The 12,955-nt window shown below is 46.9% G+C and overlaps 1 protein-coding gene across 1 annotated transcript; it reads right to left on the bottom strand.

Moving 5' to 3' along the window:
* Window positions 1-1,374: 1,374 nt before the first annotated feature.
* On the bottom strand, window positions 1,375-11,082 carry LOC8039027 (the record flags this gene model as incomplete). The annotated part of the gene is made up of 2 exons (XM_029989290.4): window positions 1,375-4,162; window positions 10,988-11,082. Coding segments are annotated over 2 exons (465 nt in total), but the record flags the coding sequence as incomplete, so codon positions are not given.
* Between the last annotated feature and the right edge of the window lie 1,873 nt (window positions 11,083-12,955).

Raw genomic sequence — 12,955 nt, 5'->3', positions numbered from 1 at the left:
GTTAATTATGTAAGTTAAATTTTACCACTTAAATTATGTAAGTATATAACATACGGCACACCTTTATTTTCTGCATCTACCGTAAACAATATATATTATATATATATATATATATATATATATATATATATATATATAACGGGCATGGTGGCGGGAGGCCGAAGGCGTGGTTATATAACTGAGAAGAAAAAACCCTTAGTGAAAACGGCGACAACGGACAATTTATTCTTCGACGTTGCGACCGGAGTCCGGCCTTCGTCAGGAAGGCCGGACTCCGGTCGAAACGTCGGAGGATAAATCGTCCGTTGTTGCTTTTTTCACTAAGGGTTTTTTCTTCTCAGTTTATATATATATATATATATATATATATATATACTGATTTGGGGAAATTAAGATATGTATATATATATATTAGCCCCATGTCTAAAAAACAAAACAGCTTTTTTTTTTCTTTTTTTTTCTTTTTCATTTTTTCGTTGAACAAAATATTTGAAGGTGGAACAAGATGAAAACCAAATTTTTTGCTGGCATTATCTGTGAGTAGTTTGGTTGGCTGGCATAAATACAAAAAAAAAACATGACAAACTTGCGGTATTTATTAAGTTAGAGATAACAATTTATACATGCATTAATTATAGCCGAGATACAACTGCCAAATATTGTACCTTTGACAATCTAGTACATATTCGGAACCTCATATCTCATTATGCGTCATAGCTACTGCTTACTAAATACTATGCCCGTGTAGTCGTCTACTTGGGCTACTAACTGGTTTTATTTTTATTTAATGCAGGATCACAAAATTGTTCACATTGAATCTGAAAACTAATAAAAACTGAAATATGACAAACGCGTGAACTCGAATAGAAAAGGTCATATTGAGTGTTCTTTATAATGTTATTACTTCTGATAATATTGCCTTCCTAGTGGCAAACTCTAAATTTAATACCCCCCCCCCCCCTTTTTTTTGTATTTCCTGTAGAAGCGCTGCCAGAATCGACTAAGTGGTAGTCTCTGTTGGTTGGCTTTTTTTGCAGTATTATTCATAAAAATGTCACCACTAAATACTATAAGCCTGTGGTTATGTATCCGTCCTATCGAAGCACACTATTTTAGTTTTATTTGTTATCACGAAATGTTTTATATAAAATTTGAAATTTGAGAAAAATGAAATTCGGCCATTATTAACGTTTACGTTTGCGTTTGCGTTTGCGTGTGCGTGTGTGTATGTGTGTATGTGTGAGAGAGAGAGAGAGAAAAAAAAAGAGAGAGAGAGAGGGGGGGGGGAGGGGGTGACACTGTGGGCCACCGCCTCGGGTGCCGCTGACCCTATAGTGACGCCGCTGCCTCGGTAATAATGACGCGAACGGAGCATTCAGGGTGGCAGAAAAACACAACGGCAATTTATTTTGTTCGTCCCTCACAATGGATTGATTCCAGTGGTTAAAACACATCCACGTCCGGGTTTCGCAACGGGTTGTTTGCGCAACCCACAGCACAGCAAAGCGTGTTCGGCATTGCGCAACGACGTCAGCCTCCGTGAGCGAGCAGCGAGCCACCACGATTGCCTCAGGAACACAAACCAACGGCAACTGTAAAAACGCACCAAACTAACCAGGAACAAAGGAAGCAGACCGTCTGTCTAGCAGTCATGACGGCTGTAAACCGTCAGCAAACGCAGGAAAAACACTAAATGGCAGCGCAAGACTGACGTCATGGACCAATGCGGCTTCACCAAAAGGCCAACCCGCTGGAGGCCCGCTAGGGAGCTGATTGGAGCATTTGTAATAACGGTTTTAGGGTGGAAGGCGGCTTCACCTTGGCGTAATATTGTGGCAGCGATCGTATTTCGTCCCCCTAAAGCGAAATTAGTAGGGAGCTCTAGTAGATCGTTTTTGCCGTCCCGCAAGGCCCTCCGCAACCCGCTACGATAGCGGGAACTCCACAGTCAAGGCTATCAGCGCGCAGGCGCAGTAGCAACTTCTTCGTTGCGGAATGCTTAGCGGAGGGGGCAACGCGGTCTACGAAAACTCCCTATTGATTAGACTTTTAGTAGACCGTACGACAAAGCTTGGCATTGCTCGCGGGAGCTTGTGCCGTCACTCGGAGGCGTCGACCGAGCACGCGCCCGCTAGGCCCACAATCGGGAGGCTACGGTCTACTATAGCCATTGGCAGGATGAGAACGGTGGGAAGGAGCTTCCTACCTTCGATAACGCCTCGGCATCCGGTGAGCCTTGAGCGTACACGAGGAGCCGAAGCACTGCAATGAGCTGAGAAAGTGAGGAAGAGGAGGAGACGAGAGCGGGACGTGAGAAAGCCGAGCTCTGGTTGGAATCATTAGTAGGTAGACCTAAAGCTAGCTGACTTTGTCTCCACGGCACTCGGCGAACACGTTTCGAACTCCTCGGTTTCTCGGCGCATATTTAGGCAACGAGTGCGTGCTGGACGCCGGGCGTTCGAAAGAGAAGCGCTGTCGTTCTCACCCTTAAAGGCCGACGTATGTACACTTCGCGCTTTCCACTTTTGCCCGCCTCCTCATTTCCTATATCCTCTTTACTTTTTACCTTGCCCCAACTTGGCTTCCCTCGCAGCTTAGGAGAGGGGAGCGCTACGAGGATTATCTTCCCCGAAGAAAACTTTAGTCAAAGCTACAAGCGCGAGCTGACCCGCGCTCCTGGCTTTGAGAAGTGCATTTCTAGCGCGTGTGCTCGGTCCACGGGAAAACGTTTCAAAGCAGCGACCTCGTGCTCTCGTGCTTGTGGCACTGGCTGCAGTGTCAGCTTAACGGAGTATATAAAATTCTCTATTTAGTTTGGATCGACTTGGTAGCGGAGTTGTCCTTTAAACGTCATTCGCCCCTCTCTGACCATCGCCAGCAGCACTCTTCGTGTGCCTGGAGGCTGGAGCGCGCAGCTCGTGGAAAACAAAACTTCAGAACGCGCTAGCCTCTTCGTCTCACTGGTTGTATACACCTTTCCCACAAGGGCGCAGCCAGCTTGAATGTCGTCACCTCTGGTATGCGGTAAAACAATGTTTTGATCTCTCCACGCCGCTGGAAGGTGTTTACGAAAAATGCGTGATCGTCACACATTCTTGTTTTGCTTCATCTATATTTTCTCGCATATCCAGGTTGATTTTTTTTTTTTTTGTCCCAGATGCTAGACACGGAATTTACGTGACTGAGAACGACAGGAAACAGAAAAGGTCTATAGTATGCACTGGCGTTATACTCCGTTCACCCTTGAGCAGAGACTAGAAGCTCCGCCTTCAGCGCGAGCTTTCTCCCCTTGCTCATGCAAGTGTGAACGCGCAGGCACGCGGAACCAAAGCACTGCGGAAGGCAGCGAGCTCGCGCTGAAGGCCAAGCTTCTAGCGTCAGCTTAAGGGTGAACGGACTAAAACGCGGTCAAAACGAGCTGAAATAGTCCCTCCGGTTTCTCTGGCGTACCTGCAAGTTTTTGAGGGAGCTTTGGTCCGAACTATGCGTTGACTAATTGGGAGATAATAGACAGAGCTAGTGGGGACCGCAAACGCAGAAGAAAGTCGAGTGTTTCAGCTCATGTTATCCGCGGGGCTACACACATTGTTCATCGGCGCCGTCCGGTTGCACCAACGTGAGCGACCAGAAGGGCGTTTCTCTTGTCCACCACTGTACATTGGCAGAATGCCAGAGGTCAACATCAACCGCCCGCACTACGAACCGCGCCCCATCCCTTTCGTATATGAGGAGCGTACCCCGCTCCGTGACTCATCTGGTGATTTCTATCTGGACTCTGCAGCAGCCATGTGCCTACAATTCGGTAACTATTTTGGGGGGGTGTATCTGTATCACTGGAACCTGGACTTTCTGGTCGGCACCCTTGGAGGCGGATTGTCCGTCAACGTCCACTCTCGAAGCCGCAGCAGGAGGAGCCTCCTTGACCGCAGTCCTGTAGCCGTACTTGAATGCGACAGTGATGCACGTGCCGTTGCCCAGGACCAGTAGGAGCAGCACGGCCGGATGCAAGAACAGGCCCACGAAGACGCTAAGCGCTGTCACAGCGATGGCGGCCGTTGAACAGCCCAGTACAACGCCCTTCCGCACGTCCACGTCTGCGGCAGCTGGTAAGGGTGCGCCGTCGACGACGACCACGGTTCCATTCTGCGCCGCAGCCATGGGACTGGAAACAAATCCGAGTCGGAATCAAGCGATGATATACATTGCGGGCTTATCCGAAGCCCGGAAACTAACAAGCTCAATTAACTGAACGATCCGTGATACGGAAGGCTTATGGAGAATTTCCCTGGTCGTTTTGGATCAATGGCCAAACTCTGCGACGGAGCAGGCAATTCTTGCGGAGCCGCTACGCTTCCGACTCAACCAGTGCAGGGCAGTGTTGTGTGTGTTACCGGAAAAAAGTACTGAAATAGCGATTCTCGTTCGATCATCAAAAATTAACGCGCTACGCGTCTTCAAATTTAACAAAATACCGTTTACCGTAATTTCCAAATTCTAAAAAACGTGACTTTTGCGTGACTTTAGATTTCGATATGGTTGGCAGCGACAGGTCATGGATACGAACTTCGAGAACAATTAAGTTTTAACAGAGGGATTTCAATGTGTTTATTATAATTTTAGCACTTAAATTATATAAGTATATAACTTACGGCACACCTTTATTTTCTTCATCTACCGTACACAATATATATATATATATATATATATATATATATACTTCTTTTTTACTCCATTTGGATGGGTAATAAAAAAAAAGATAAATAATTTATCAAAAGTAACGAGTAGCGTATTTTGATGAACATTAACAGAAATGATTTACTCGTTATTCATTTAGAAATCTAACGTACACGATTTGCATCACTGGGAATATTAGCGCGTTACAAGTAAGTAACGTCGTTACTTCCAACAATGGTGTGGAGGACGACCTCCCCTACGGGAACGACAGACAGGCCGGCCAAAACTGGGTGGCCTGTAGCGCGAGACGACAGCTTCTCCACAGCAGTCGGCGGTTTCTTACGCGCGCCTCCAAAAACGTGGGTCGCCTCGGCTTGCCGTGGCACAAAACTTAAAAGTAGAACCAACAGTTTCTTTTCCTTTCTGCCCAATTGCTTTGCTTATTTTTTTTCCCCCGAGATAAGCCTTGCAGGGTTGAATGCAAGAGATACACCGTGCTCGTTACGCTGTTCCGGGACTACGAGGAAATTTGCAGAAAAGAGGTACGCTCCAGTAATACTATCTTGACCTTGACCACAAAGAGGAGCACACAAAATAAGAAATGTGCGATAATTGAGGCCGCAAACGCTCAAAAAGTGCCATTGTCGACGAGGTAAACAAGCACCAAGTCACGAGCGTTTTCTGCTCTCTTGGAGCGGCGGCTGCGACGTTTTTATCATTGCCGCGGTTTATCGTCGCGACATGTGACCACAGCCGAAGATAACATTCCACATGCGAGATGAACTTTCAACGACCGTGCCGTCCGTCTCCGGCGCTATGTTTGTCAGCCGCCCAACGGTGCGCACAATCGTGACCGACGTGCAGTGCCATGCTATGAAGGCATGTCCTAGGTCACGTACCCCGAGGTCGGTTTCCGGTCGAATCCACCAATTTCGGTGGAGCGAAATCTCGGCGGTCTAGATCGAGAACGTTGGCGCTGTTCCAAACCGACGAGTGAAAGACATTCGTGGTGTATCTAAACGTTTGCGAACGCCCGCTCCAGGAAAGTCGATCCCGGAGCGCGCCAGACGAGTAGCGGAATTCGCCGTTAAACAGAGTACAGGCGCGTGCACGTATAAACGGGACACGATCGCTCTTGATGAAATAAAAAGAAGCAGAGGCTTATCTTGTTATTATTCCAAATTTCTCTCTCGAGTGTCCTTCTCTTCGTTCTAGTTCATATCTATGTTTACCAAGGCTCGTATATCCACGGGCACCGTATTTTATCCTCCGTCTGGCCGCGGGTTGGGTGACCTAAAGCTTTTATCGCCCAGCGAGTAACTTCATCGATTATCGATTCGGCTAACCACTTATGGGCTCACTTGAGCGAGACGAACGTGCCGCGAGTTCGTCTCGCTGGTTCTACCATTAAAAAGGCTCTGGGTCACCTGTTGGGGTTAAAGGGATACTGAATCGAAACTTAAAATATGCTTCTCAAGTTCAGAAATAAGTTAAACGTGACCAACTCAATCTGCTACTGAGAATCGCACTCTTCTATTTTGAACGGATGGCTCTATTTTTCATTCCAAAGGACCGCTTCAAGTGAGCGCTCGAAGATCAGCCATCGAAGAGCGCAGTGCATCACGGGAGCTGGATCAGTTGACGTCACAGAAACAAAGCTGCTTGGGGGCTGGCGTGGTTTCGAGCTCTGCCCCTTGGCGTCGTCAACGCGTTACAACCTGGCCGTTTTTAGTTGCTCATTCCCGCTTTCCGAGGGGAAATTCGGTTCGACAGGGCCAACGCGGGCACGCACTTTGACGCCGTACTTCCGCGGGGCGGCGCTGCTTTTACGTGCATAGTCAAGTAACAACGTTCGGTTTATGCTGTACATTTAAGCACCAAAAAAACAAGGACACATTGAAGCACGAAGGACAAAGTAAAGTGTGCATAAATGTACGCAATGAACCAACTTCGTTCTTCACTCAGTCCTTGTTGAACATAACCATTTTATCCGTTTATCCTTTTTAAATAATGTTTAGGTGTCTTTCGAGCAAAAAATTGGTGTCTCCGTGGTGTGGCCAGAACGTGGTCGGTATTTCGACAATAAACTGTAGGCGCTACAATTTCGTTGCAGTATCACTCTAAAATGATGTGTCAGACAGGGGGATATTGCCATCGTACCACATATACCGTACACTTTCCCCAAAGATGCGGCATCTGTTTTTGCTCGTGTTTTGTTAGCGCGCTATATGTGGCTTGCATTGACGTCACATCACCAGCCATTGCGGTGTCCTTGCTGCTGAGCGCGTACCTTCCGCAGCAAGCATTTCGCATCACCGAATTAATTTGTCTCGCCATTCATCGGGTGACAAGATTATCATCCGCGTTTCTGCACCGTTAGCCTTGAGCCTGTTGAAGCAGTAGCATATCCCTACGCTTCCCGCGTCTTTCCTAAAACTGACCGATTAAGTGGTTTCTCATGATGACGCTTTTTAAGTTTCTAATTGGAATCACAAGTTCATTTTAAGTAATTAAAACAAATCAAGAAATTTTAGTTAGTTATTTGAATTATCGTGACAATTAGCCCACTATATTATGTCCCCTGGCTAACACACCTGCACAAACCGTATTAGTGTACCTTTTAAGGCCTTTTTTTATTGTTTTAATAAATCTGTTTGAATTAATATCATACACTCTGTATAAAGTGACAACTCGTCAGGCCAAGCAGTCGATTTATCCAATCAAATTAATTATTCTGTATATCTGCAAATACTAAACAGCGATCGACCCGCCATCAAATATCGGAACTATAAATATAGTTCTGACGGTCACAACTATACCTAGAAGTAATACACGTGGACCACAAAATAACGATCCCAGATAGAAAACAAGTGAAGGACATAACACAAGCAGTGCGACAGGCGTACCTCGCAGCCCCTTTTAGATGTGAAAACAAAACAACGAAAGCATAACCTCCTTTGGTTTCGCAGACAATAACACAAAACGCATCTAAAGGCGATTGCAAGCAAGGCATCTGGCCGACGCCGTGTCTCTGTGCGGGCATGTGCGTGCAATGACAAGCTTTGCAAAGCTACGCTCACGCGCACGCTGCACGTGCATGCTTGCTCGCATGGGTCACCAGTGAGGCGCCATGCTTCTGGCGGCCGTATCTGCGTGCGCGATCGGGGCCATATCTGTGTGCGCGGTTGACGGCCATATCTGTGTGCGCGATTGGACACTTTAAGCGAAAGCTCGCGTTGCAGAACCCGGGGATCCTGGGTTCAATCCCCACCCCTGCCCGTTTCGATCTGGATGAGCATTGTATCGGAGTGCGGTCGTGTATCACTACTGCGTGGTGCACGCTAAAGACCCCAGGCCAACGGTTGTACCGCACTGCCTACATTGCTCATCTACAGCTGAGACACCAGACGCCCACTGAGGCAGACTAACTTCCGGCTGCATAAACATACACACAACAATTTGCTTTTTGTGCGCGCGGCAGCTGAGCGCGTGCTGACAGCAAGCTTCAGCAGTTCTTTCCCAACGTGCATTCCGCACCATGAAGATTGCGCGGTCTTAGCAGGCTATTGATGTGAGTTCGTTCCTAGCATGCGCCCTAAACATCGCCCTCAATTATGGCGTCCAGTGAGTACCTTCTATACATCTTAATAAGCTCACAATTCTATTTGACCATATCTCTTAAGAAACGAACACTCGCACGTCGTTGAAGTGGCCAGGACACGTGTAACCTTCTGCGCGTGTCTGGAGTTACGAATATCGCCCTCACCGTTTACTTTAGGTTAAACATTCGCTTGAAGTTTGCCCTTCATATAGGTATATCCATCCACGTCTGCGTGGTGAAACCAAATATTTTTTTTTTCCTTTGAGGGGGGGGGGGGTTAAAATTTTTAAGATAACATGATAAACAAAAAGTAATCGCGATTGAAGCATTAATTGGTAGGTAAAGACCCCAGGCCAACGGTTGTACCGCACTGCCTACATTGCTCATCTACAGCTGAGACACCAGACGCCCACTGAGGCAGACTAACTTCCGGCTGCATAAACATACACACAACAATTTGCTTTTTGTGCGCGCGGCAGCTGAGCGCGTGCTGACAGCAAGCTTCAGCAGTTCTTTCCCAACGTGCATTCCGCACCATGAAGATTGCGCGGTCTTAGCAGGCTATTGATGTGAGTTCGTTCCTAGCATGCGCCCTAAACATCGCCCTCAATTATGGCGTCCAGTGAGTACCTTCTATACATCTTAATAAGCTCACAATTCTATTTGACCATATCTCTTAAGAAACGAACACTCGCACGTCGTTGAAGTGGCCAGGACACGTGTAACCTTCTGCGCGTGTCTGGAGTTACGAATATCGCTCTCACCGTTTACTTTAGGTTAAACATTCGCTTGAAGTTTGCCCTTCATATAGGTATATCCATCCACGTCTGCGTGGTGAAACCAAATATTTTTTTTTTTCCTTTGAGGGGGGGGGGGGGGGTTAAAATTTTTAAGATAACATGATAAACAAAAAGTAATCGCGATTGAAGCATTAATTGGTAGGTTAATCGATCAATTGCCCAGCACTAGTTATAAATTATAAGCCATAGGAGAGCAGTTTGGATGCAAGTTCCGATTCGGCTGACAGTAAACGGAACTTTGGCCGGCGTCTCACTGGGTCGAACTAAATCGATTTGTTAAAAGTTATCCGTTCAAATGAAAACATCTCTGATAACTACACTGCATCTGGAAGGACATATACACACAGTCGCAAGTAAAATAAACTTTCGCGTCATCTCATTGTACTTGTTCATGCGGTACAACAACGCCGAGTGTCAGTGGATGGAAATCCAGGATGGAAAACAATCATGATTTGTTTTAATCAAATAAATCTGACTTATATGATTTAAATCAGATTTATATAATTTAAATCAGATTTAATGGATTGAAAAAATATTAATTTGATTTAGATCGCTGTAGCTGTTTTTAATCACCAGACGTTTATTTTTAGTGACAGATTGATTGATTAATTCGTTTTATCACTGAAAGCAATGTGGGTGAAAGAATGGCTGTAAATTTAAAACGCAGCATAAATTAAAACGTTCTATTGGATAAATCCTGCCAAAGTAGAACAAAAACAGCTCTGATTTAAAAAGCGTTACTTGGCTTTTCTTTTTCGCTCTGATTTTCTAAAATAAGACATTACTTTTTAGTTGTTTTTTTCGCGATCTTACTTGTTTGCAGTAGGACGTTACGTAACTGACGAAGTAAGTGGATGGTTGAAAAAAAAAAAAAAAAAAAACTTTACGTTCCGATTTGTTCAATAGACCAATGCTTTTGTGCTCGTGTTCAGTCTGATATAAATCTGCATTGCTTGATGATTCCCTGATTTAAGTACAAAACAAATGCACATAGAAAGCACCAGATGATAGACAAACTGTATAGAAAACTATATTTTTTTTGTAATCACGATTTGAAGTATAATTCAAATCATCCCGAGTTTTATTCTCCACCCGGTGTAATCACTATAATTACTTCGACACTCAAAGCAAAGCAGGAACTGTTTGACCCGGTTCGGGGCAGTACACTTGTGACGAACGTCCGCTTGATAACCAGGTACTTCAGCTCCGTTCAGTACGCTTCCATGCGACTTGCAAGCACGCCAGGGGACGTATGTACAACCGAACTTGTACGGGACACGCAGACTGTGACTCATCTCACGGAATTCTGGCGGCTGCCGAGCAGTGCCCCCTTGACGCAGTGCTCAATGGAAGAACCCGAAGAAACCGCTCGCTCGAGACCGCAGCTGCTGGACCGTGGACAGCCGAGCACAGACGCCCGCTCAAATCATCGGTGATTGGATTGTTCAAGGCATCTCATGCTTCCGCTGAATGAGACATCCACACACTAACGATCTTGGCAGTCACCATCATCGTGCGAAAGGGCGGCAAAAAGTGTATGATCGATCCAAAATGGTGCGTTGGCCTCGTTGGTTCATTTCATTATACACTAAAAGCGCCAAAACACAGGGACAAATTGATGCAGCCGTGATTTCGACCTTGAGCGAGCGGAGCCGTCTTTCGGCGGCCGCCATGAATATACCTCCCGTGAGATCATGAGACAATTCGATTGATCCGCACGTTCAGTGAACGCTGTATATACTTAAATCAACTAGATCGCAACCCCATAACAACTAAAATCGCACGTCGCTCGTTCTGTGTCGCAATACAGATGTGTACGATCTACTGTAAGCAGAAAGTTTAACGAGATTTCGGATTTATTTGACGTTGTCCGAACGTATAGTACGCAAACTGAATAGAACTGATCACTCACCTTTGTGCGGGGCTAAGCGTTCGTTGCGAATGTGGATCGTCCAAGTCCTCGAGCAAGCGTGCACTCCTCTTCGGTTGCCAGGCGACTAGATTAGGTCAAACGGCTGTTTCTCATGCCAGGTGAGAAGGCGTATCGCGCCGGAGTTCATCCGAGCAGGCACGGCGAGGTTTTTCCTCCAGCGAAGGCTACGTCACCGCAGACGACAGGGAGACACAACAGTTTTGCCGAGTTTGTTACGCTCCGCGTCGACGCTGATAGCTAAAGAAGCAAAAACAAATTGGCTGCAGAAACCACTATTGTTGGTTGTCTATGAATTCCGATAGCATTCGTCATGGGACTCACGACGCCGTATTTACACTGTGAATACGACGACGCAAATTTTGAGTAAACACTTCATTTTATGAATGGTTTTGCGACCATGGGCGTACCAACCGGGGGGGCAAGAAGGCCCCCCCCCCCCCCCCAGTTCTCAGAGTGTGTGTGTATGTGTGGGGGGGGGGGGGGGCGAGGCATATGTTTTGCCCCCCGTGAAACAGCCGCCGCTGGGCAGGGCAAACACTGGCCGGCGGCGCCCAAGGGATACCAAGGGCACCGCGCCCCTCGGCCCTTGGGGGGGGGGGGGGGGGAGGAGGGAGGGGGGGGGGAGGGGGAGGGGAGCGGGGTCTGGTTTGCTCCCCCCACTCAAAAACAAGTTGGTACGCCACTGTTTACGACGCAATCATTGACGTCAGCGCGACTGCAGCGTGCCACTTCGAAATTGAATGATGACTTCTCCTGCCTCCGTGTAGTCATTTCAAGCTGTTTCCCCACTATCATTACAGCTTCGTGTGTGTGTCTTGTCCTGTCTCTGTGTAATCGTTTAATGTTAAATCTGTTTCACCGCCATCATTGACCATGCATGTACCAACTAGCTCAACTCAAACCGATAATCGCTGCGTATCTTGGGTGCAAATGTGCATGTGTGCGTACTGCCGCTCCGTGTATGCGCGGCGCGGGTTTACCTGCTTGCTAGGGCGATGTCGAAGACGAAGTCCTAGAGGACGACGTCAAAGACAACGTCTAGAAGGACCTCTAGGACGACCTCAAGGACGACGTCTTAGAGGACGACGTCTAAAAGGACCTCAAAGACGATCTCTAGGGCGATATCAAGGACGACCTCTAGGACGACGTCAAAGACGACGTCTAGTACGTTGTCGAGGACGACCTCAAGGACGACCTCTATGATAACGCTGAGGACGACGTCTGCATACGGGCAGCGCCTCCGCATACGCGCGCCACGAGCATAAGCACGGCGCATTCGAGGCCAGATTCCGTATCGCGAAAACAGGCGAAGTAGCTAAAGAATGCATTAAAAAATTAAGGCTCCAATCCATGCTGTGAAGGTGGTTGGACGGCGAAGCTGTGGTACCACCTGCAACGATTACCCACTGCACTATAGACCCTTTTTTATGGCAAACGCCACCAGGTGGTGCTCCAGTCTTTGACGTGCCAAGGAAGTTCCGGTTTATAAAAAGAATGAACAAAGGCCTCCGATGTGTGAAATGTAGATGAAACGTTTGACCACCAATTCTCCAGGTGAACGCCAAAAGAACGAAGGAGTGCGAGATCTGTTAAAATGTTTCGAGTATTCTTGTAAACCAACTTGCCTCCTCCAAGATGTAATATTGTACAGCCGAAGGCTTTGTTGTCTGGGTAGCAATTCTGCTTTCTAGCATTAGTGACATAAGCAAGCTCAACAGGCCTGCAAAGACGGTGCGACCGTAAGTCGCTTGGGACGCAAACGGCAGTTAATGTTTGTAATTAGCAAAAGGGTCTATACCAAATGGTTGACGAAAGAAAAGTAAATGCACTACCAAAAACGTTTTTTATATATGAAAGACTTCGTAAGCTTCCGTTGCCGCGGCAGCTTATGCAACCGCAATCTTTACCGAGAAAGGCATGCGGGGAGCGCTACGTGCTTATCATCCA

The sequence above is a fragment of the Ixodes scapularis genome, unplaced genomic scaffold, assembly GCF_016920785.2.
Source record: "Ixodes scapularis isolate PalLabHiFi unplaced genomic scaffold, ASM1692078v2 PGA_scaffold9__187_contigs__length_104089568, whole genome shotgun sequence".
Classification (NCBI taxonomy): Eukaryota; Metazoa; Arthropoda; class Arachnida; order Ixodida; family Ixodidae; genus Ixodes; species Ixodes scapularis.
This window is presented reverse-complemented; position numbering and strand designations above follow the sequence as displayed.